This window comes from Lithobates pipiens, unplaced genomic scaffold (genome assembly GCF_037356315.1).
Source record: "Lithobates pipiens isolate NorthernLeopardFrog02 unplaced genomic scaffold, aLitPip1_a1.2 Scaffold_8, whole genome shotgun sequence".
In the NCBI taxonomy this organism is placed as follows: Eukaryota; Metazoa; Chordata; class Amphibia; order Anura; family Ranidae; genus Lithobates; species Lithobates pipiens.
Window position 1 is genome coordinate 107,200,290 of NW_027507903.1, and position 26,320 is coordinate 107,226,609.

Genomic DNA, 26,320 nt, shown 5'->3' on the forward strand with positions numbered 1-26,320 from the left:
TTTTTCTTCAAAGAGGACAGTTTGTGAGTAGGCAGGTACATTTTAAAAATACAAGGTCAAATTAACAAGGGACACCAACACTAAGTAACCTCCTTAAGATTTACAAATACAAGATAATAATGGTGTTGTGGCAGTGGTGTATCCAGGGTATGGCACATATGGCAAGTGCCATGGGCGCCATATGAAATGGGCGCTGCTGAGTGGCTGGGCAGCAAGGTTTTGCCCTGCATAATTATGTTGCTTATATGTCAACTTGTGGATGAATAGGACCTACAACAGTGGAAACATCCAGGGATTGACGAACAAGACAGCTGGATGTGCACTGTGCAGCTCTGATGAAAGACTTCACCTGTCACATCAAAGTTGTGATGCCGGGTATGGGCGGGACTGATACTCAGAACCGCCCCTCTGTCAAACAACCAGTGTAATGAAAGAGCCGACTCACATGGTACTTCATTACATGTAATGCTCCTCCCACTCCCTATCACATCCCGCACACCACACTTCCCCATTCCTCCCTTGCACAGAACACAGTAGCACCTCCCCTCTAGAACGTTGTATCTAAGCCCAGCCTCTCCCCCTACGTCCTTTCCAGCATGAGCAGCTTCTGTTAGTATACACAGGGATAACACCGCAGATGAATGTAAGGTGAGTGTATCGTGAGAGGAGGCTGAGCTCTGATTGGACAGTGGGGTATCAGACATTCACAGGAGGGACTACAGGTCCCAGCATGTCAGCTGCATTCTGGGGAGGTTTATTATTGTGCCATCACTATGTACAGTGCTGAGGACATCACTTCCTGGGTACTACATGCTGTGTGATGTTCCATCTACTCACTGTGCTGGTGGGGGGAATGATGTATCAGGCTGGCCTCCCCCTCAGCTGTCTGTATGTATTGATGGGATCTCTAGTTGGAGATACTATATCTCTCTGCAGATTGGATCTGTCCAGTGTGTGGGCTCCGGGGCCCCCTACAGGAGATCTGAGAGGGGGATCAGGCACCTAGGGGTGTCAGGCAGTAAAGAGAACCTGTCATTCAGATCAAAGTAAAAGGTAAGTACTACAGCTGAGCACCTCCATTGCTGACACCATCCCTGCACTCAACTTCCGTCTGTCTGCTTGTAAGGCACCTGGTGAATGCTTTGCTCTGTGCCAAGGCCAGTACCTGGTGTGGGGAGACACTAAGGCCCCTTTCACACGGAGGTGCTTTGCAGGCGCTAAAGTGCTAAAAATATCGCCTGCAAAGCGCCCTGAAAGAGCCGCTCAGTGCACTCCAATGTGAAAGCCCTGAGGGCTTTCACACTGGAGCGGTGCGCTTGCAGGATGGTCAAAAAAGTCCTGCAAGCCGCATCTTTGGAACGGTGTATTCACCGCTCCTAAAGCTCAACTTCTCATTGAAAACAATGGGGCAGCGCTCCAAACCCACCTTTTTCGGCCGCTAGTGGGGGTTAAAACTGTCCCGCTTGCAGCTGATCAGCGCTGCTAAAATGATGGTAAAGTGCCGCTAAATATGGAGCCGCTTTACCGCCCGCGTGCTGAGCGCCCCAGTGTGAAAGTAGCCTAAAGCTGACACTTACCTGAAAATTGGATTGGGTACACACTATTCAATTTTCTCATTCAACCAGCATGCTGAACTGAAAAAAAAAACCTGACAGCTCTGGGCAGCTCTTTCATTACACTGGTTGTTTGACAGAGGGGCGGTTCTGAGTATCAGTCCCGCCCATAACCGACATCACAGCTTGGATGTGACAGGTGAAGTCTCTGATCCGCGCTGCACAGTTCACATCCAGCTGGCTTGCTCACCAATCCCTGGATGTTCACACTGCTGCAGGTCCTATTCAGCCAGAAGTTGACATACATTGCTGGCTGGGACAAAGTTGTAAAGTGTCAGGATCAATGGTCTGTTCCACTCCTCAGGGGGTTTTCAGTCTTGTGTAACCCTGTACTCACACATCACAATTTTCAATTACTCACTCTGTAGGTAATGCATTCCTGAATCCTTCTACACTTTGTGTAATGCACACTTTCATACTTTATGCAAAACCATTTGTAACGGAAGCTTTTTCTTTCTTTTCTTTTTTTATTATAGTGCTGGGGTTTGCATGTGTCCGTGAGACTCTTGTGGCACAGCAATCAAAGCATATTTTAGAGGTACTAGCAAACCTGGGTTTTGTTTAGCCAGGCCCATTAAGCCCCCCCCCCCCCCCCCATTGAGAATTTGACCACATCCACTTTTACTACAGTTCACGTAGCGTGCCTTTGGATGCTTCCTCCCTCAAGTGTCCCTCGTTCTAAAGTTCAAAAGTTGGGAGGTATGGTCTTTTCTGCCGTAAAAGCCTGTTATGGGCAGCGATAGCCGTGGGCCGTTCCAAAGTCTGCAGAACTTGACGGGGCAGCGCATGCGCAGTAACGTAATGTCGCCACCTGGTGCCATTTTTAAATGGAAGGCACTCGTTCTCAGTGGTGCTGCAGCGGCACAACGGTGCAGAGAGGAGACACAGGCCACAGGAGGACTCAGGAGGACATTACTGGGGGGGGGGGGGGGGGAGTTGGCCCGGCAGAGGAGGACAGTACACTGATGTGCACAGTGCCTGACTGGAGCCTGACTGGACAGGTGAACGGGACACAGTGACAGAGCAGAAGACAGACACTGACTGATGTGGAAAGGTATGGTAATATGAAAGGGGGACAGAAGAGGAAACTACCATGTCCACAGCCTCTAACCATGTCCTGTCCGCAGTATCTGAAAGATACTGTTTTGACAGGGGCGTAGATTCAGTGTCTGCCATAGGCGCCATTTTCACTAGATACTCCTCTGTGTTGTGGAAACATGAAATACAAAAAAAATGGAGATCACTAGAAAATAATTTGCCAAAAAAAACAAAAAAAAACAACAGATCTTTATTAAAAAAAATACGAAAAAAATAATAATAATTTTATTCTAAACATTATTATGGAGATCTGGCTTTTAAAAAAAAATAATAATTATGAGATCACAGAAATAATAAAGAAAGACGTTTGTGAGAACTCTGTGTGAATATGAGCAGCAAAACAACTTCGTTCTTCTAGTATTATAAAGAAGAAGAGAACGCGCTGCATTGAAAGATTTAAAAATCATCTTTGTGATGGATGTGCGAACTCCATTACGAATGCTAGTTTTACAAGACCGAGCGCCTTCCTACTTGATTTTGAGCATGCATGTTTTTTTGCGCGTCGGAATTGCATACACACGATCGGAATTTCCATCGGAAAAATTGAGAACGTGCTCTCAATTTTTTTTGCTGGTGGAAATTCAGCCAGCAAAATTCCAATGAAGCATACACACGGTCGCATTTTCCGACAAAAAGCTCTCATCGGTCTTTTGCTGGCCAAAATTCCAACTGTGTGTATGTGGCATAACAAGTTTTCTTCTAAGATTACCCTGTATTTGCCTCCATTCATCTTCCTATCAACTCTGACCAGCTTCCCTGTCCCTGCTGAAGAAAAGCATCTCCACAACATGATTCTGCCTCAACCATGTTTCATGGTGGGGATGTGCGTTGAGTGTGATGTGCAGTGTTAGTTTTCTGCCACACATAGCATATTGCTTTTAGGCCAACAAGTTAAATTTTGTTCTCATCTGACCACAGCACCTTCTTCCACATGTTTGCTGTGCCCCCCCCCCCCCCCCCATGGCTTCTAGCAAACTGCAAAGTGGACTTCTTATGGATTTCTTTCAACAATGGCTTTCTTCTTGCCACTCTTCCATCTCTGCAGCTCCTCCAGAGTTACCATGGGCCTCTTGGCTGCTTGTCTGATTAATGCTCTCCTTGTCCTTCCTGCCAGTTTAAGAATATTGACAGGTATGTAAATGCCAGAGCAGTTGCTTATGCTGGCCCCTGTACATCCACACCAAAGGGATTGTTTGTATGGACTATCTCGGTACTTGGTAGTCAATAGTGAATAATAGGTAATCAAAAGTATATAAAGTTTAATAGAGACAAAAACATCTACATAAACATCAATACATTAAAAAATAGTATACACCACAATTAGCAAACTACGAGCGGGTTCCCCCGTAGAGTTTCAATTGGAGAGGAGTATACACAATTTCCTCTACTAGTTTTGCGTAAAGCCGCTTCATCAGGAGGATAATCTATAAAGCAGATAATAAATGTAGATAAAACATCGACAACACAGCAAACAATAAATAAATATATATCTCCAGGAGTTTTACAATACAAGTTGAATTGAATTAAGAAGATCAGCTCACCCCCACAGGCGGAACTCGCAGACAAGAGGGCCCACCAATTTCCCCGGTGGCGGACACGGGGGTTTGTATTGAACAGGCTCTGATTCAAGAATATATAACTATATATATATAACTATAGCACTGAATCCCGAAGGAGCTGCTGGTTTGATTGGGCTTAACGTTACCTTCTTCACCTCGATTTTTGTCTAGGGGTTCCCGTGGTAGATGGCCCAGAAACTTTAGAGACTGATGACAGGTCCGCTTAAAGGGATTTTTATTTGCAGAAAATGTAGTTAACAGTCTCCTAGTATAGGATCAGAGGGTTAGGAGGAAAGGTTTAGGTACTCTTAGGCCGCGTACACACGAGAGGATTGTCCGTTCAACTTAGTCCGCTGAAACGTGTTTCAGCGGACAATCCGCTCGTGTGTGGGCTTCAGTGGACTTTTTCAGCGGACAGTCTGGCGGACTAAGTCTTTCGGAATTTCCGTAATTTCCGGACTAAGTATGGCGCATGCTCAGAAAGGATTTACACGGCCGAAGGTTGCATTGCAGTGTATTGGACGTCGTATTTCTAGTCCCGTCGTACGTGCTGTACACGTCATCGCGCAAGCTTTCAGCGGACTGTCTGTTCGTCGTGTGTGGTCAAGTCCGTTCATTTAAAAGTTGGACGGACTGTCTGTCGGATTGTCTGACGAACTTAGTTGGGCAGACAATCCGCCCGTGTGTACGCGGCCTAAGTGTCAAAGTCAATAATAAAGAACTCTCTTACTTTGACTAAATCCAGAGAATAGCCATTCACAGCTGGATGTTCACTCAAGTTGGATAGTCCCTCTTTCACAAGGCCTAGCAACCAACAAGGTGCTTAAATCAGGAACAAATCTCTGCCACAGACATTGTAGTAGAACATGTAGGAATAAGTCTCTGCCACAGACGTTGTTGTAGAACATGTAGGAAACTAGAACTTGTAGAACACTCATGTAATACCTGGATCTTTCAACCGGTTTGGTGATACCCACAAGATTGGATTCACTTAGGTCCCTCAGCCTCACCAGGCTCTTGTTAAGAAGCCAACCCATATGTGGCCTTCTTCTGAAGAGTCCTCCCCTGGATAGCCACAAAGTTGCTGGGCCTCTCCACAACCGGAGACGGCACCGGACCACCTCTGAATCCTTTCTTTAGTTTCCTTGCCTTGGGCTAGCAAGCCCCGAGGCATAAAGTCGGGTGGATCCGCACCCCAGGCCATAACCTTCCTGGGGGCTGGTCAGGAGGACCAGGGCCATTGAGTCAGAACACCCTTCTGGACCGGAACCCCTGAACCACGTGACATCCGCATCTTAAGTACCCTCTCCCAGAAAGCACAAAAAGAATGACACTCCCACTGGGCAGGCTCCAAGAGAAAGTAACCTTAAAGCACCCAACCAGACTGTGGTTCCATGCCTGCCAGAAGAAATGGTGGGAATGCTGAATTCCTGTCAGTTTAGATGGATGGCCATGTCTTGGTAGGTTTGCAGTTGTGCCATACTCTTTCCATCTTCATATGATGGATTGAACAGTGCTCCATGAGATGTTAAAAACTTGGGATTTTTTTTTATAATCTAACCCTGCTTTAAACTTCTCCACTACTTTATCCCTGACCTGTCTGGTGTGTTCCTTGGCCTTCATGATGCTATTTGTTCACTAAAGTTCTCTAACAAACCTGAGAACTTCATAGAACAGTTGTATTTATCCTGAGATTAAATTACACATAGGTGGATTTTATTTACTAATCAGGTGACTTCCTAAGGCAATTCATTCCACTAGATTTTAGTTAGGGGTATCAGAGTAAAGGGGGCTCAATACAAATGCACAACACACATTTTCAGATATTTATTTGTAAAAGATTTTGAAAACCATTTATCATTTTTCTTCCACTTCACAATTATGTGCCACTTTGTGTTGGTCTATCACCTAAAATCCCAATAAAATACATTTATGTTTTTGGTTGTAAAATGAGAAAATTTGGAAAATGTTAAGGGGTATGAATACTTTTTCTTGGGACTGTAAGTGTTCAGTCATTGTATCGGCTTTGAGAAAGATAAACAGAGCAAAACCCCTGCTAGAAAGAAACATTTTTTTTCTGTTTTGTAACAATTTCATATATTTCAGTTCAGTTCACTTCATTTAAAATATCTAGGAATATTTACATAAATATTGTTGTACAACCTCCATGGTCCATAATATGCAATAAAGGAACTGTGGAATGTTTGTTTATATATTTATGATAATACAGGCAGTCCCCGAGTTGCAAACAACCGAGTTATGAATGACTCCTACTTACGAACGGAGCTCAATACTGGCCGCTTGTGCACCATGCTGGTCCTGGATACCTCTGAGCAGCTATCTTGCAGAACCAGACACATTCCACACTTCAGTACTACATGTACTGCATTGCTAGAAGAGCCCCAGATAACGTAACTGCATGCCCAGAAGTTACACTTAAGCCCCATACACACACTATCAGATTTTCTGCTGATATTTGTCGTCAGATTTACCAAAACCATGTAGTGCAAAGCAGGGACGCATCCAGAGCCTAGTGTCGGGAGGGGCACTGCCAGAAAATTTAGTGTGCAATTTGTCGGGGCAATGGCTGGTGTTGGTGCTTTAATCATCATGCCGCCATGGTTGATATGGTGTCAGGATGATTGAAGCGCATTATTTCTATTATTACACTTTAATATAAAATTAAATAATTCAACTCACCATAATGCAGAATCAGTGGGATCCTTGTGCGTGTCACTTGCTACCGTCGCCTGTCACCAGATGCAGCACGTCATCACTTGCCACCGTTGGCTGCCACCAAATGCAGATTGTCAGTTGCCATGTCACGTGCTGCATCCCCTGCCACCAGAACTTGCCAATGTCGCCTGCCACAAGATGCGGATTGTCACAAAGTGATGTCGCATTGCGGCCATCTTGGTACACCCCCACTTGTCTGCAGTAAGCCTAGAGTTAGAAGTCGGTAAGCGGGCATCTTTATACACCCACCGGAGTCTTGCTTTTCACAGTTATTTTTAACAGTCAACTCAGCTTATTTAGTGAAATATAAGTTGAGTTTACTGTTAAAAATACCTGTGAAAAGCAAGACTCCAGTGGGTGTATAAAGATGCCTGCTTACCGACTTCTAACTCTAGGCTTACTGCAAACAAGTGGGGGTGTACCAAGATGGCTACAATGCAACATCACTTTGTGACAATCCGCATCTTGTGGCAGGCGACATTGGCAAGTTCTGGTGGCAGGGGATGCAGCACGTGGCATGGCAACTGACAATCTGCATTTGGTGGCAGCCAACTTATAACACTAGGCTTAAGTGGACGAGTGCGGGAGTACCAAGATGGCCGCGACGCAACGTCCCTTATGTCATATATTCAGATGGGTAGTGGCTTCTTGACAACACCTGCCTGCTTGCTCAGTCATACGCCAGCCCAACCGCCTGGCGGCATGATTGCTCGTTCACCCACTGGCCTGGTCAGTCACCCGCTCATTATTTTCTCAGGGGGAGCAATTGCCCCGTTGTCCCCCCTGGATCCGCCCCTGGTGCAAGGACGTACCTAATTGCATACAGATTGAAACTCCTAAGGTTAGACCTCATGTTATATGGTTTTGGTAAATCTGAAGGAAAAAATCAGCAGAAAATCTGATAATGTGTATGGGGCTTTAAAGGAGAAGTCCAGCTTGAGCTTTTTAGGCTATGGGTTACAGGAGTGAAACTAATTTTGCACTCCTGTGAAGCGTTTTCACCGGAGATCGGTCTGAAGTCCACTCTCCGCTGATGTCACTGCCATCCATCGAGGCAGCACGTCATCCCAACTTCCCAAGTCTGGATCCGCCAGCTGCCTTGATTTATGGCAGTCTCAGCGAGCCGCTGAGATGGCGGCTCCCCACCCCTCCACAGCTCATCGCTCCAATGAGCGTGGATGATCAGAGGACTGACAGTCAGTAAGAATGAGCTGAACACCTCCCTGTTCTTTTCGCACCAGAACCTGCAAACAGACCTAAACTTCGTGTGAACTTTAGAACCCTATTAAAGTCTATGGGACTCGAACGTTCAAAATCTAAACTGCTAATTTTAAAGGCTAATATGCAAGTTACTGTCCTAAAAAGTGCTTGGGGACCTGGGTCCTGCCCCAGGGGACATGGATCAATGCAAAAAAAAGTTTTAAAAACGGCCGTTTTTTCGGGAGCAGTGTTTTTAATAATGATTAAAGTGAAACAATAAAAGTGTAATATTCCTTTAAATTTCGTACCTGGGGGGTGTCTATAGTATGCCTGTGAAGGGGCGCATGTTTCCTGTGCTTAAAACTGTCCCTGCACAAAGTGTAATTTCTGCGGAAAAAAAAGCGTGGGGTTCCCCCAAATTCTTTTACCAGGCCCTTCAGGTCTGGTATGGATATTAAGGGTAACCCCACGTCAATTTTTAAAAAAATTTTTACGTGGGGGTCCACCTAAAAATCTATACCAGACCCTTTATCCGAGCTCGCAACCTAGCAGGCCGCAGAAAAAGAAGGGGGGACGAGAGAGCGGCCCCCCTCCTGAACCATACCAGCCACATGCCCTCAACATTGTGAGGATGCTTTGGGGGTCTGTGACCCCTCAAAGCACCATGTCCCCATTTTTGGCCGGTGGTTGTAGGGGTCTGCGAGCGGGGGGCTTATCAGAATCAAGGGGACCCCCAGATCCTGCTCCCCCTGTTTGAAATGGTAAGGGGGTACAAAAGTACCCCTACCATTTCACAAAGAAAGTGCAAAAAATAGTTAAATAAGACAAACACACTTTTAAAAAATTCCTTTATTAAAAATAAAAAAAAATAAAAAAAGATTCCAGTGGTGGTAATCCACTCTTGCTATCCAGTGACAGATGATCATCTCTCTGGGGTCCAGCGATGGCTGATCTTATCCAGCGATAGGTGATTTCTTAGTCCAGCGCAGCGAATCCATCCATCTTCTGTCTCCACGGAGGAGACACTGCGGGGATCCCAGCGCCTGACTTTTCGTATATGAGGAGGGCGGGGCCATCTGTCACCCGACCCCGCCCCCTCTGACGCCAATGTTGAGGGCATGTGGCTTGTATGGTTCAGGAGGGGGGCTGCTCTCTCGTCCCCCCTTTTCCTGCGGCCTGCCAGGGTCTGATATGGATTTTTAGGGGGACCCTCACGTCAATTGGGAAACATGCGCCCCTTCACAGGCATACTATAGACACCCCCCAGGTACGAAATTTAAAGGAATATTACACTTTTATTGTTTCACTTTAATTATTATTAAAATCACTGCTCCAGAAAAAACGGACGTTTTTAAAACTTTTTTTTGCATTGATCCATGTCCCCTGGGGCAGGACCCGGGTCCCCAAACACTTTTTAGGACAATAACTTGCATATTAGCCTTTAAAATTAGCACTTTAGATTTCTCCCATAGACTTGTACAGGGTGTTTCCGGCTTTTCGAATTTGCTGCGAACACCCCAAATTGTTCACTGTTCGCTGAACAGGCGAACAGGCAATGTTCGAGTCGAACATGAGTTCGACCCGAACTCAAAGCGCATCCCTAACAGTCAGCATCGCTCTGCTCGGGGAGGAGCGAGAACTCGAGCCATCAGCGGTGTTCGTAGCTCGGTTCTCAGTGCAGGGACGGCAGGGGACAGCTGCAGGATCGTTCTGATGCTGCATCCATCTAGGTAAGTATGATTATGCAAAAAAAAAAGGAAACCATACTTTTCTTTTAAGTTCTGACTTACACAAAAATTCCACTTAAGAACAAATCTACAGTCCCTATAGTGTTCATAACTCGGGGACTGCCTGTATTTTACTAAGAACAGCACCATCTTCACATAGATCTAAAAGTATATGAATAAAGGACTATAACCTCATGTATTATAGCTCATGAAATAGAGGCAAGTCATGATTTTATTGTCTGCTGGCAAAGTAATAATATTGTTAGGTATATGTATTAATCTGATTTAGAAATATACTATATGTACAAATGGGTTAAATATCTAAATTATTGTGTTTAGAAATATGTATCCATACAGTTTTCTTCTTCTATCTAGATATATAATTAATCATAATATATATAGGTAAAACATCTATTCCTAATTAATATACTTGTGTTTATAATATTGATGCATTAGAAATGTATGCTCAGCTAATGGCGTTACCAGTAATTCTAACATTATGTATATATAAATTAGAAATATCACATGGCCACACTTATCATGAGAAACTGCACAGTCCTACAAAAAGTTATTTAGAACAAATATATCCCTGATTTTAGAATGACACTTGGTGGTTAAAGTTGTTGTAAACCCTTACAAACCACTTTGACCTGCAGGTAAGCCTAGATTAAGGCTGCTTTCACACTGGGGCGGGAGCAGCGTCGGCGGTAAAGCGCCGCTTTTTTTAGCGGCGCTTTACCGTCGTTTTAGCGGCGGTGTGCGGGCGCTAGCGGGGTGGTTTTAACCCCCGCTAGCGGCCGAAAAGGGGTTAAACCCACCCGCAAAGCGCCGCTGCAGCGGCGCTTTGCCGGCGGTATTGCCGCGGTGTCCCATTGATTTCAATGGGTAGGAGCGGTATAGGAGCGGTGAATACACCGCTCCTTCACCGCTGCAAAGATGCGGCTAGCAGGACTTTTTTCACCGTCCTGCCAGCGCATCGCTCCAGTGTGAAAGCCCTCCGGCTTTCACACTGGAGTTAAAGGGGCCGGTTTTTTTCAGGCGTTACACAGGCGCTATTTTTAGCGCTGTAACGCCTGAATACCGCCCCAGTGTGAAAGCAGCCTTAGGCTTACCTGTAGGTCCAAGAAATATCTCCGAAACCTACACGGTTTAGGAGATATTTGCCGAAAGACAGGCAACGTGTTGACCTCGGCCATCTTTGTGGTTGAAAAAAATGCTGCTTATACAGACTGCTGCTTTTTACATGCTCGTTTTTAACTGATGAAATGTGAGTACCCTGGATTTGTCTTTGAATAAATATGACCCTGGTTCATTATACTACACCATGAGGAGTTCCTTCTTTTATATTTTATGCATGCACCTCTGATTATTTGGTGGAACTACAAGACCCAGCCATCTGTGATCTCCATTAATGGTTTTGTGGCTCTGTGAATTTATCATGCCTGTTTGACCACCTGTCATTACGTGGTCCATTCTTTTTGTTAAGTGTCATGCCATGTCCATCTGGGATCTGGTGTTCGCAGACGCGTTCCTATTGCCTGAATCACCAGGGAACTTGCTTTTTGGTAGAATGTCAGTTTGGTTCTACTCCATGAGTTTGGATGTTGGCTCCACCCTGGGACCAGCTGTTGGTAGTCACCTGATCAGTGACCCTATAAATCCTCACTTCCCTTTCTTGTCCTTGCCATAGTATAGGTTCCTGTTTGCTGGGTGCTATTTGTTTCTGGTTGCTGCCTTTGCTTGTTCCCGACTCTGATTCTGGGATTACCCCTTGGATTTATGCTGATCTCCTTTCCGACCCTGCCTGTTTCCAACACTGCCTTCTGGTTGACCCCTGCATACCTCTGCCTTGGTCCGCTGTCTTGGATTGTCCTTTACCCACTGGGTTCCTGTCTTTGGCCTCTACTAACCATGAGTTATTTATTGGGGGTTCCCCGTTAGGTTGTTTGCACCCTCTATTGCGGTCCTTTTATTCTGGCTGCAGGATCTTAACTGTCTCTCCACCTGATACTGGGATAACAAGACTACCGGTCAGGAAACTGGAGAGGCGGTTGGAATTTCCCAGCAGACCTGACATTATACTAGGGCCAGATGTACTTCAGCAAGCTGGTGCAGGCAGTCTCTTTACTGGGTCACCTATTGGGTTAGCAGGCCAATCGTGTATAGTCCTTGGAGGCTGATGCCTCCAAAGTAGGCACTGGAGCTGTTTTATCTCAATAAGAACCTACTTCCAACAAACTTTATCCGGTCACCTTCTTCTCCAAAAAATTCTCAGTCGCAGAACAGAATTATGACAGGATAGAGAATAGAGATACCTTTTTTAAGGTACGGAAATTCTGGTTGTGGTTCAGACTGACCATAAGAACCTGATCTACCTGGAGAATGCTCAAAGACTGAATTCCAGACAAGCCCGCTGGGCACTTTCTTTCTCCTGGTTCAACTTTGTAGTAACATACATTCCTGGCACCAAGAACACCAAGGCCGATGCCCTGTCTCGGCAGTTTCCTTGTCAGAATCTGAAAATACCTCTTGATCATGTTGTCCCTCCTGAATGAATTATTGCACAACTGGATACTGCTCTACAAAGGAACTTGTTGCCTGCACAGTCTCGGGCACCTTCTAATTTCTCAGTTCTGCCCAATACTTTGTTCTCCTAGAATTACGGAAGAAGTGTTACAATGGGCCCATGGCCAGAAGGTATCCAGACACCCTGGTATCAATCAAACCTTTCTACGCATAAAGTCCCTGGTTTGGTGGCCTACTCTAAAAAAGGATGTTATAGCCTTTGTTAGAGGCTGTTCGGTTTGTGCGGCCATCAAAATGCATTGTTCTGTTCCTCAAGGTTTACTACAACCGTTACCTGTTCCTTGTGCTCCCTGGACTCATATTAGCATGGACTTTATCGTGGACTTGCCCTCCTCCAGTGGGAATACCATCATTTGGGTTGTAGTTGACCGATTTGCTAAGTTAGCCCACTTCATTCCCATGCCCGCATTACCTTCTGCCCCCAGCTTGGCCCTATCCTTCCTTGAAAATTTCATCGATTTACACAGCATTTCTGTCAATATAGTTAGCGGCAGAGGCCCTCAGTTAATTTTCTCATTTTGGAGGGCCGTTTGCAAACACCTGGGAATCAAGAATTCCCTGTCTTCAGGATAGCACCCCCAATCTAATGGCCAAACGGAAAGGGTCAATCAAGATTTGGAGATCTACTTACGGGCTTATATCAATGCTGAACATGACAACTGGTGTGAGATGTTACATCTAGCTGAATTGGCGCACAATTCACAATGGCACTCTTCCCTAAGATGTTCCCCTTTCCAAGCCGCCTTTGGGCATCAACCCAGGGTTCTTCCCTTCCAGTCTTCTCTGGTAGAGGTACCTGCAGCAGCCAACATGGTGTCTAGATTAACGAAGCACCAGAAGAATGTAAGAAAGGTTCTGCTGCAGTCTGTACACCGATACAAGCTGTTTGCGCACCGTCACAGAAAACCTGCCCCCCACTTTTGTCTTAATCAGCTGGTATGGTTATCCATTAAGCTGCAGCAGCCCTCTCCCAAATTAGGTCCTAGATTTATAGGACCTTTTCGCATCCTTCAGCAAGTCAATCCAGTGGCTTATAAACTTCGCTTGCCCCCTCACCTTCGTATCTCCCCAATACATTTCATGTATCCTTGCTTAAACCCTTTGTTAAGAATAGGTTCTCTCTACTATATAGATATCCTACTTAGTCTCTGTGGATGATCATCAAGAGTATGAAGTTAGCAAAATTCTGGATTCCCGACATAGGGGTAGACAATTACAACATCTAGTGGACTGGAAGAGACAGATCATGAGTTCCTAATAGCTCAGAACCACGATCTGTCATTTCCTCTAGGTCAGTCCCCTCCCCCTACAGTTAGAAACACAAACAGGGAATGCAGTTAACCCTTTGATTCCCACTAGTGTTAACCCCTTCCCTGCCAGTGACATTTTTACAGTAATCAGTGTATTTTTATAGCACTGATCTCTGTATAAATGCCAATGGTCCCAAAAATGTGTCAAAAGTGTCCAATGTGTCCGCCATAATGTCGCAGTCTTGATAAAAATTGCAGATCGCTGCTATGACTAGTAAAAAAAAAATACTAGAAATCTATTCCCTATTTTGTAGACGCTATAACTTTTGCCCAAACCAATCAATATACGCTTATTACGTGTTTTTTTTTTTTTTTTTTTACCAAAAATATGTAGAAGAATACTTATCGGCCTAAACTGAGAAAATATTAGCTTTTTTTTTTTTTTTTTTTTAAGGGGGATATATATTATAGCAAAATGTACAAAATATTGTGTTTTTTCAAAATTATTGCTATTTTTTTGTTTATAGAGCAAAAAATCAAAACCGCAGAGATGATCAAATGCAACCAAAAGAAAGCTCTATTTGTGGGGAAAAAAAAGGACATTTTGTTTGGGTGCAGTGTCGCAAAAAATGACCCGGTCATTCAGCAGCCAAATCTTCCAGGGCTGAAGTGGTTACATTTTCAGTTAGCATGTTTAATATTTATTTTCCCTGTGACATTACATTTTATTACACATAACTTAATTCCCGAATGTATTTGTTTTGGTTTCTTTGTATGTATGGATTGCATGGCTGGTTACCGACATTTGGTGAAAATGTCATGTCAATCACACCTTTAGAAATACATTTATCTAGAAAAATGGTGACGTGTTAAATACTTTTTTTACCCACTGTATATTCAGCAGCACACCATGGATCGATAAATGTCATCCAAAGCTTTTATTGCAGAAAGTTCACATCACAATCATAGGTGACCAAGTGCAACATTTTGGACATGCACAGGTTCCCTTCATCAGGCATGTGATTGCATGCCTGGCTAAGGGGTCCTGCATGGCCCCTAAAGCTCCATTCACAAAATGGCATTTTGTTTTGTGGGCGGAATTGCTATGATTCGGAAACACCACAAATTGCGGAAAGCCCTTGCGATCCCTGTTATTTTGACAGAAAAATTGCGGCAGTGGTTTTACCGTGATTGCTACCCGAGAGAGTGCGGTAAAATCACGCAAATAGAATCGCAAGATGCCTGTTGCCCAAAAGAAGTTCTTAAAAGCGGTTGTAAAGGTGTTTTTTTACCTTAATGCATCCTATGCATTAAGGTGAAAAAATACCTGTCAGTGACTGGCCCCCAGCCCCCCCATCTTACTTACCTGAGCCCTCAAGCTTGTCCCACGGGATGTGCCTTCTCTCTGCTAAGGGGTTCTCGGCTGTTGATTGAATAGATTGAGAACAGCGCAGTCATTGGCTCCCTGTTGGAAAGTAGCCCAAATGATGATAGATCAGACACGTGGTCCTTTTTTGAAGATTTATTTAGGGGTAACACCAAAGAAAGACACAAGAAACAGTCCTTCAGTAGAGGGTTAGAGGATAAGGGGGAGTTCAAGCACCTAGTAATTGTGGGTTAGAAATAGTCAGATCCAGAGGACAAACAGCTTCACAGACTGGATGCAGCAATCACCAGATAGGCCCCTCTCACTTAACCTAGCAGCCGATGAGATGCTAAGCAAAGTCTCTGCCACAGACTTGTTAATTGAACTTAGAGGTTTTGAGAGTTTTTAGGAAGAACTACCATACAGTACCAGATTCTTTCAGCCAACCCAGCGATACTGGAGGGATATTTATCCGGGTTGCATCCTCAAAACTGAGTTTCCAGGCTCCTCCAGAGACACCAGCCTTGCGCTCAGTCCTCCACTGGAAAAGCCCTCCCCTGGATCCTCCAGCTTTCTCGGCTTCTCTCCACAGGCGAGACAGCACAGGACCACCCCTGGATCAGCAAGCCCCAAGACATTCCTGGGTCTACACTCAAAGTTGCGAGGCCTCGGGCCAGCCGGCCCCGAGACCATGCGACACAGGCCCCAGGCCAGGGGGGCCCTGGGGTTGGGATCATGGACCATAGAAAACGTACCCACAAGAAAATGGCGTCGGTACCTTAAATACCCTCTCCCAGAATGCACAGCGGGGAAAACCACACCCACTGAACCATTTCCGAGCAAGAGGTGGCATTCAATGCATCCAGCCTGCTGCTGTTCCACACCCACCGACGGTGACAGCGACACCTACGGTCAGGTGGGAATCAATGCAACCCAGCTGAACTGGTACAGAAACCAGAACTTTTAGAGAAATTAGTCTGAGCCAAACTACAGATTCAGACAATTAAATTTGAAAAGAACAATAGCATCTGCTCATCAGGAGCAGGGCATTACATTTGTTATTATGTATGTTATATTAAAGTATATTTGTTATTTAAAAAAAAAATACCTTTAATGGCACTTTAAAATTCTTTTTTGCGACAGGCGTTTCTGTTTGCGCCTATTTACCAACATTCCTCGGGCATCAATCACAGGAAAAAAAAATCACATCACAATTTTGGTGCCATACAAAGTAAAGGGGATTTCAAAGGCATCCCGTGATTTGCAACATTTCTGAATCATGATCAGAATCCCAGCAATTCCGCAAAATGGAACGCCATGGTGTGAATGGAGCCTAAACATTGCACTTGCTCTTCTGTGATGTGATCTTTTTGCAGTAAAAGCTTTGGATGACGTTTATCGGTCCATGGTGTGCTGTTGAATATGCGGATTGATCTATGATGATTCCAGTTTCCAGCTGGTAGTTGCTGCTACTAGTAGTTACCCACTACTGCTGAGCTTATTTCCAGGAACATGTGCGATGGGAATAAGAACACACTGATGACAGAATGGTGTATTGTGACCATCTCGTTAAAGAAACACAGACTGCACACCACTGCAACTCTGGGTCCGCCCCCCAACACACATCGAGTGTGTATGTACTGACTCTTACAAACAGCCCCTCCCACCAATCATTACCAAGCAGCCATGTGCCATGGCCCACCTACTTCCGGTCACATGACAGGGATGTCATCAGGCTGCGCCCGATTGTGTGCTGTCACTGGTGTAGAGTGCTGTGTAGGAGATCGGTGTAGCAGGAAGGGGCAGGATGGCTGGCGATCTTTTGAGCTGGTGTGTCAGTGAGCTGGAAAGTCGTTTTGGTCTGAGTGTCAGTGAGGACATCGTTCAGTAAGTCTCATACACTGTCCACGTATGTTTGATAGACGAGCACAGTCCCAGATGTTTGGATGTGTTTTATGGTTTCCACTTCTTGTTAATCCCTTAGTGACAAGTATTTTCTGACGCTTAGATGCTCAGGCCAAGGTTGACATTGTCGGTATGAATAATGCCTCTATGACTGAGTTATCTGACTGCAGATCTGAGAACTAGGAGCACACACAGGTGCACAGTCCTATTTCTCTGCTACAGAACTAAAGTAATAAAATCACAAAGCAAAAACTGTATTATATTGTATCTTATCAAATCATTCGATGTGATGGCTGCATACGTTTTCTTTTTTCCACTGTTTCTGCCTGCTGATGTGGCCAGTAATACACCTTCTGTATTAGTGAGACATAACTCTGGAGGAATGAGGACAGCAGTTCTGTCAGACTGGGGAGGGGGAGTGGTTAAAGCAGAGCTCCACCCAAAAGGGGAAGCTCCACTTGTCTGCCTGGTTTTGACAGGTACCCACTGCCAACTCAACCGTATCAACATTCCGTGTGTTTCCTCCAATCAGCTGTCAGAGCTCTGCTCACTGAGTTAAAGCGGGAGTCCACCGGGACTCCGCGTTTTTTTTTTTTTTTTTTTTTTTTTTTTTTTTTTAAAAGCCAGCAGCTACAAATACTGCAGCTGCTGACTTTTAAAATAGTGACACTTACCTGTCCAGCGCGCCCGCGATGTCGGCACCCGAAGCCGATCTGTAGATCGTCACTCGGGTGCTGCCGCCGCCATCTTGGGTATGGGAATCAGGAAATGGAGCCTTTCGGCTTAATTTCCCGGTTCCCTACTGCGCATGCGCGAGTTGCGCTGTGCAATAAGGACAGTCCCCGCTGCCTCTGGGATCTGTGTGTTTCCCAGCAGGCAGCGGGGCACTTGCGGAAGGGGGCGGGCACTTGCGGAAAGGGGCGTAATCTACGCCCCTTTCCGCAGAGAGCTATCCCGGAAGTGGGTGCAGTTACCTGGATTATCCAGGTAACTGCACCCCCCTCCCCCCTGAAAGGTGCCAATTGTGGCGCCGGAGGGGGGGAGGATTCCGATGAGCGGAAGGTCCATTTTAGGGTGGACCTCCGCTTTAACTGAGTTCTTCCTAGAGCTCTCCAGCCCCGCCCCCCCTTTTTTTCCTCCCCCCCCCCCCCCCACGGCTCAGACAAGCTTTTTAAATTCAGCACTTTAAACCAATCAAGCGAAGACGGCAGATAGACAGGTACATGTCTCTGTGTATCTTCTGAGGCTGTTCACTTCACTGGGTATATGTGAGGATTTAGAAACATGTTTTGCCCTGAGCTCAGGCATGGGAAAAAAGTTGTAAGGCCGCGTACACATGCGGGGACTGTTCGCTCAACTTTGTCCGTCAAACAGTTTCAGCGGACAGTCCGCTCAAAATTAGCATGGACGGACTTGCCCACACGCGACGAACGAACAGTCCGCTGAAACCGTGCGCGATGACGTGAACGGCACGTACGACGGGACGAAAAATACGACGTCCTATACACTGCAATACAACTTTCGGCGTGTAAATCCTTTCTGAGCATGCGCGGAACTTAGTTTGACGAACAATCCTACACACGAGGGGACTGTTCGCTGAAACAAAGTTTCAGCGGACAGTTTTTCGGAAATTCCGAAAAACTTTGTTCAGCAGACTGTTCGCTGAAACTGTCCGCTGAAAGCCCACACACGAGCGGACTGTCCGCCGAAACACTGTTCAGCGGACAAAGTTGAGCGAACAGTCCCCGCGTGTGTACGCGGCCTAAGATTTCACCAGAGGGAGATGGTTCTCTGAAAGCAGGCTGGAATGTTTTCACAGCTTCATAATGTTTCTGTGTGCATTTATTTGCAACACTATGTTCCTCTGGTGCATGGAAAGTCAAAAATGTGAAAAAAACGTCAAAAATAATGCAAAATTTAAGTGATAAATATAACATATTTGGTAAATAGCGAGTTTTTTTTTTTGTTTGTTTTTTTTAAAAGTGATTTGACTAGTTTAGTTTTGAGGCAAATACCGCATACGTTATTTAAACTAAAATGTATGCGGTATTTATCGCTTGGTGAATTGACCCCCTTTTTCTAGAGTTTAGATTTATAGAAGGGCAACACCAATAAAGAACAGGGAGGCAGGAAATATTATTTTTATTTCTTCGTCTTTTTTTTTTTGGGGGGTAAATTCCAGGATGGTCAAATATTCTTACTGGTGCGACATGGGATGTGACTTCTGAGAGTACAAGTCGCGCTAAATGTTTCCCCATGAGAGCTGTCTGAACTGATCTGACACAAGTCACTCTTTGGTCTGACTTTGATACAACTTCATTGCCACAGAGCGTAAAATATCATATCAAAGTCGTATTCCAAAGTTGCACTAAAAGTCACTCTACTTTGGAGTCGGGCTAGTGTGAACTGAGCCTAAGTTGATTCATGGTGTGCTTTGTGTATTTCTTTCAAATCTGTGCAGTAATTCAATGTAAACCTATCTCCGTGCAGGCGCTTCTTGTAATAGACTGGTCACTGCTGCTCTCACTTCTTGTGCAGTGTGACTGGTCTTGTATCCACCTACCTGTAGCTTTCTGCAGGCAGCCTGTAGTGGGTGGGGCCTGCTGTGTCCTTCCCATTGGTGTGCTCTCTGTACAGGCTATGTGAAGCACAATGATTATGTATCTCCTACTTTTACAAGGTAGTAACTAAGTTTGCAGCAGCATTTGGGACCTTCATTGTGGCTTCATATCCTTTGCCATTATTGAGCAGTTTATTAAAATACATTTTTTGTGCCTGTTGTTAAGCTTTAAAGCTGATCCCTGTGTTTCACCACGCTGGTTCAAACTATTTACTATTACAATAACACTATTAGTTGCAGTGGCTGTGTGCACTGTATCAGCTGGTTGTAGCCTCAGCTACACGCAGTGTACAGCAATTATGTTCTGGCAGCAAACACCACATCCTGCTCCCAAAACAGAATTAAGCAGGCTAAACAACGCTCAGTCTTTGAGCCGGTCACTGCTATGTATTTTTTCACCTTAAACTGGTTGTAAACCCTAGCAAAAAAACCCCCAAAAAAACCTGCAAGACAAAGGCATAATGAGCTAGTATGCATAGCTTACTAGCTGAATATGTATTACTTACCTTTAGATTGAAGCCCCCACAGCAGTCTTTGTTCACTGCTCCGGCTGGCGACATCACTCCCGGAGTGACTTCAGGGTATCGCAGGCTCTGGCACGGTGATTGGCCGAACCCGCGATGATGTCACTCCCAGTACACAGTCTAACTGAAGCAATGCCATGTACTTCAGTTTGCTTCAATGCACAGTGCGCATGTGCCGATGACGTCTTCACATGCAAATACAGGGGATATGTCCTAAACCTAAGGTAAACTTTATTCTGCCCATTGAAATGAATGAATGCTCAGGCATTTAGGCACTTTTAGCAGCATCAAGCGTTTTTTTTTATGCCCAAACACTGCTGCTCCTGGACTCAATTGGCAGTGGGGTTCTTTTCTGCCTCTAAGGGCTCATGCACACTACAGCTAAAAATAAAAAAAAGGTTTACAGGCATTTGTGCTTTTATTTCCCTGCCTAAAAGCTTGAAGATGCTTGTGCGTTTTTGAGCTTGTGTTAGGTGTCCTTTCTGCTCAAAAGCTCCTCTCAAAAAAAATAAAAATAATTAAAAAAGCAAGTTTGGTGGGGTCCTTTTCTTCCCCCTTCTGAAGCTCCATACACACTTTCAGATTTTCTGCTGATTTTTATTTTTTATTTTTTCTTCTTTTTTTCAGATTTACCAAAACCAGAAAATATGAGATCAAACCTTTTGACGTTTCAAATTTGTATGCAATCAGGCAGGCCCTTGCACTACATGGGTTTTGGTAAATCTAAAGACAAAAATCAGCAGAAAAACTGCTAGTGTGTATGGGGCTTAAGAACTTGCGAATATATGCCAATATTCCAATATGGCCTCACTTATTTGCGTATTAGCCAATGGCACGTAACGGCAAACAGCATACGCAAAACATGATAATGGCCAGTTTTCACTGGCCTATATAAGGACACCAGTGGCTCTCACAAATAGATTGATTATTGTCAGCCTTGTATCCTTTGTTCCTGTGCCTTGTGCTTCTGCTTGATTACCTGTTGCCAACCCGGCTTACACCGGACCTGTTCCGGCTTCTCTCCTGACTCTGAACCCGGCTTACCTCACAGACCTGCTCCTGCCTATTCCAGACTGACTTACTGTGTTTTGACCCCCGGCCTGGCTTCTGACCTTGCTCCAGCTTTACCCATCTCTCAAGATTCACCAGCACCACCGGAGAACTATTGGCTGTTACCACAGTCTCTGCTCCTGGGTGTCCCCACATCTGGAAACATCGGGCAGCTTCACCTTTCAGCAACATGTGCATCTTCAGGCACAGCACCCTCTGTGACCACCCTTGGGGATACTCTGCATTCAGCCGCAAGGGTAGCCCTCTCGTCACCTCAACCTTCAGTCTGGTATGTGACACAGTGTGCATGGACACATTGGCTAACATGTAGGGGAGTTTCCAGGCAGAAAAAAAATTAGAGCTCAAAAGCATGTAAGGGGAGCTTTTTTGGGTTTCTTTGAAATGCTGTGTGCATGAAGCCTGAAAGCTGCTAAAAGCCTGTGTGTGTGCACATGGACACATAAGCTAACATAGAGGGGCGATTAGAGGCAGATTAAAAAAATGCCAGACACCCCTAGAAGCAGCTGTAAACATGTCCAGTGTGCATGAGCCCTAACTTATATGAATGTGAACATGGAGATCACTGGATCTAATGATTGTGTTCATGCGATTGTGATTCACTTTTGATATTCATGTATACATGCTTTCAGGTAAGTAACCCAAAACAGATTACAGTGGTTGTAAACCCTTACCCAGTGAATTGACTGGTCTAAGGTGAAACACAGGGATGAAACCTATCCTCCTCCTACAAAAGTGTTACCTGTTTATCTACAGCCATCTTTCCTCTCCATCCATTCAAGGTGCATCATTTTACACAGGATCTCTCAGCTCTTAAAATCAGGCAGTGGAGAGCTGACGTTACATCAGTGCGGAGAGCCCTGACAGCTGATTGGAGGAAAGGGACACCCCCCCCCCCTCTTCACACAGCACACACGAAACACAGCTGAGGCTGTCAATCAGCTGGAGCTCCCTATCCTGTCACCGCTTTTTATTTTGGTGTCAGGAAAACTTGTCAGAAGTGACTCGTGCTGATAGCAGAGGAATGAGGCAGTGGACAGAATAAAAACTTGGTTCTCTGGGTTGAGACAAGCACACACTATAGAGGGCTATGCTTTGTTCATATATTTTATGTCTGAAGTTTACAACCACATTAAGCTTTAAATGCAGTATATTGGTTGGCAAGAACAGTGTAGGTCAGGATTTGAATATTATGATTCAGCTTTTTACAGTATACTATGATTCAGCTTTTTGATAAACTTCAAAGATAAATAACGGGTATCTACCCTAAGCAATTTCACTTGAAACTGTTTTGTTTCCTTCACAGAAGTCCATCACCGCATAGATACCTACTTAATTAACAAAAAGCTTACTAGCATCCTCTTCAATATATGTTAGAAATCCATAAAAACTTGGTCCCCTGGATACAAAGAAGCTCACCCCTCTGTGCCCCCAGCAATCTATGCCCTGTTATAGGCATGGAAGCCCTTGGTTTCTAGTCCGGGTGTCCCCAACATTCTTCTTCTGTTCTCCCTCCTTCCTCCTCCTATCCTGTTCCACTTCCTTGTTTCTCTCTTTCTGACCTAGGAGACCTTTGCCATTTTGTTTCTTGATCTTTCTCCGCACAGCAAACCTGACTCTCTAATATTCACCCCATGTCCACACTGAGTGCGGGAATGAAATCGTGTGAGTTTAGCTGAACTTACAAAATTTCATTCCTGCGTGTCGGTCCCGATTTTGGGGATGATTTCAGAAACCTATGTGTGGGTTTCTGCACAGATGTCAATGGAAATCACACCCCGAAATCGCCAAAAGTAGTACAGAAACGACTTTTGAAAATTGGTGGGGTGCCACACTGATTAGGACGGTGCAATTGCTGCCGATTTGGAATGCGATTTGACATGTCAAATCACATGCCAAATCGCACCAGTGTGAACCGAGGCTCAATCCAAGAATGCCTCCCAGTTTACGGTTAACACATGATTTACCCCCCCCACCCCCCCTTTTTTTTTTTCCATAGAATGATTGTAATCTGTGAATCTTTACTCTAACCCCAGTATGTAACCTGCCCTAATCATTGATTTCTATTTTAACCACGTTTACTGTCCCCATGGACTTGCGAACTCTGGAATTCTTTCATATGTTGGTTACTTTTACATATTTGTACAGCTTATGCTATATATCTTGAAAAACGTATTGAAAAAGAAAATTAAATTCCTGTCTTTTTTTTTTTTTTTTTTTTTTTTGTGTTTTATTTATTTATTATTTATTTTTTATTTGGACAATTGTGTATTGTTCCCCACAGATACATCCTTTCTATTGACACAGAAGAAGAGATTGACGAGTATGTCAATGACCTTGTCCAGGGCTCTGAGGAGAGAAAGCAGATATTTATACGTGAGCTTAAACTTAGGTGGAAAAGGACCAGACATCCATGCAGCTCCAACTACGCTCAAATCCTTAGGAAAGATGGTCAGTGGTACATAACGCCTGTGAATTTCTGTTTATAGTAGCTAGACTTCACCACCCAGATGGCAAATGTGTGGTGAGCTCACTAGTTACTATTACCATGATGGTTTTTGGTCTTTGGTAAACTTCAAACGTGGCTTCCACCATCATGTTCCATTTGGTCCTTTTTGTCAGGCTAATATTCTGCTTGACATCATGGCTGCCTGTCATTTCCTGGATGTCGCCTATCCATCACGTTCTGTCTTTCTCTATCTTGCTACCTTTTACAGTCTTGCATAGCTTCCCTCCAGCTGAGGTGTGTGGGGTTTTTTTATTTTTATTTTCTTGTCCATAACATTGTCATTTTCCCTTCAATATTGATTCTAACAGATATGCTTTTGCTTCATTGACTCCATTCACGAAAATCGGTTGGAAAGGTGCCAAACAACTGGAAAAAAAAATGCAATAGTACATCTTTTGCTATGGCAGAAAAAGTCACATTCATAGACTGGTTATACTGACAGCAGTGCTTTTTTGTAATATGGACAATACTGGGTTATTAAAGCTGTAGTAAAGCCCACTGTGCTTTACCTACAGATAAGCACATAATAAGGCTTACCTGTAGGTAAAATGAATATCTCTTAAACATGCACCATTTAGAAGATGTTCACCCTGGATGCATCCAGTGACGTCACTGCCGCATGCGCTCTGAAGGTCCTGCATACCTTGCCGCAACTTTAGCGCTTCATGCCAGAACTGAGGGCTCCTGCACGCATGTTTACTACCGCTTTAAAGTATAAAATATATAGCCAGACTTTCTTTTTTTGATTAGCATAGCCAAGTGTTAAAACCACCATCACTTTATATTTCTTTGCTGCTTGTGTCCAGTAGAACGGGGTCAGCAACCCATCAATCGTGATCTACCTGTCGACGACGAGTAAATAGCGATCATGTCCCTGCTTTTTCAGTCCTTCCCCCCTCAGCCTCCACCAATCAAATTTTCACTGCAGAGTACTGGACAGGGGGCGGGAGTTGCCTCAGTAAACCTTTCAAGTTAACCAGCAAGTGATTGGTTGCTAAGACACAGGGCGGTCCTAGCAACCATTCGCCAGCTTGTTAACATGAAAAGTTAGCTCTGGCAGCTCCAACCCTTTGTCTATTATTATTCTGCCCCCCACTCGCCGCTCTGCTATACGGTCACTGTAGGATAGGAAAGCGCAACTACACACGGTGTGTTTTTTGAAGGGGCAAAGAGCATTACTATGGGGGGGGGGGTGTGAATGGTTCAGAGGACATTACTGTGGGGTGGGGACACTACTGAGGGGAAAGTATACTACTGTGGAGGGCAATGTGAAGTGGGGCAGAGAACACTTCTGTGAACACTTGTTGTGTGTGTTTTTTTTTTTGTTTTTTTTTTTTTTTGTTTTTGTTGTCCAGTTTTTCTTCATGTTGTCCAGTTAGATCTCAACCTCTGCTCTAAAAGGTTGCCTTCCTTTGCTGTAGATGCTATAGGAAGGGACATTTAATTCTCTACAAGATAAATCCCCTTTTAGACAGTTGTCACCAGAGCAGGTGTCCCTATTGCAAGATTTACTTTCACATCTTATTCTGGTGACAGCTGTTAAATTTTGAATTTCCTTCACGTCTTTGTTAAAGTGGCACAAGGAAAATGGAGAGTGTGATGTCACCTAAGGGGAGCATAGACGGCAATGAAAAATTGACTTGGGTTCCTTTCTCTCCCCCATCCATTAACACCTTATTGGATCAAGAAAACCAGTACACAATCTTGGAGCTCGCACTGGCATTATGAGGCTTTTCATCAATGGAAAGATGTCTTGGCGCCTTAGAAAGTGCCTGCTGACTAGTTAGACATATGCACCCACTGGGTTCTAAAACAAACCACTTAGACCTTTGCTGGGCAGTTCAGAGAGTAATTTGTAAGACACCATAGGTAGTGCAGTCCCACTGCAGTGTGCCATACACATCAAGACGATGCTTCTCTAATTTCTCTTTTGTTCACTGACTGACACAACTCCTTTATTTTTGACCATAGGGTTGTTACGCCACCTTCAGGAGAGGACTAGGCAGAACATGTTAACGTGTACAAAAACAGAACTTTCTAGTTCCGTTAAAGGGGAGGTCCCTTCAGTAACAACCCCCCAGCCTGTTTCCTGCAGCCTCAGTTTTTCTCTGCCTAGTGAAGGAGGTGGACCTAGAAACCCTGTGGGACCATCAGTCCTGGGATTTTTTTGCAGAGATTTTCCTTTTTACGCAAGATTAGATCCTGTGATCTACTATCAACAGCCGGCTGGGTGACAGGCAGGCTAGTCTCCCCAGCCTGGTCATGGAGCGTGTGCAGACCGTAGCTACGTGCTGGGTCAGCCATGACATGCCCCTCAGGCTCTAGGGGCGGCCAGTGAGCGCAATGCTCAGTGGCACACATGTGACCGGGCAACTGATGTCTGAGTCACAGTGTGCCTTGGTCTGTCTTTTTTTTTTTCGCTGTCCCTCTCTGTGTACAGTTGTTTGGCGGCCATGTTTGGTGTGACTCGGGGAGAAGCATGGTCAGGAACCATTTTACTGTAGTTCGGCGGCCATTTTCTCTGTGATTATGTCCTTTATACTGACCGCTCAGCTGCCA

At 44.8% G+C, this 26,320-nt stretch overlaps 1 protein-coding gene across 3 annotated transcripts in view; it reads left to right on the forward strand.

The window, feature by feature from the left end:
- The first annotated feature begins 532 nt into the window (after positions 1–532).
- TRIP4 (thyroid hormone receptor interactor 4) overlaps positions 533–26,320 on the forward strand; it is an 84,450-nt gene continuing 58,662 nt past the window's right edge. Inside the window, exons 1-2 of one of the 3 annotated variants that reach the window (XM_077472884.1) lie at positions 533–648; positions 23,537–23,703. In XM_077472884.1, coding sequence (XP_077329010.1) covers positions 638–648; positions 23,537–23,703 — 178 coding nt within the window. In that variant the 5' untranslated portion in view covers positions 533–637. Of the gene's footprint in view, positions 649–16,843; positions 17,023–23,536; positions 23,704–26,320 lie in introns of those variants that run through there. The other 2 variants (XM_077472883.1, XM_077472882.1) reach the window with 2 other exon arrangements.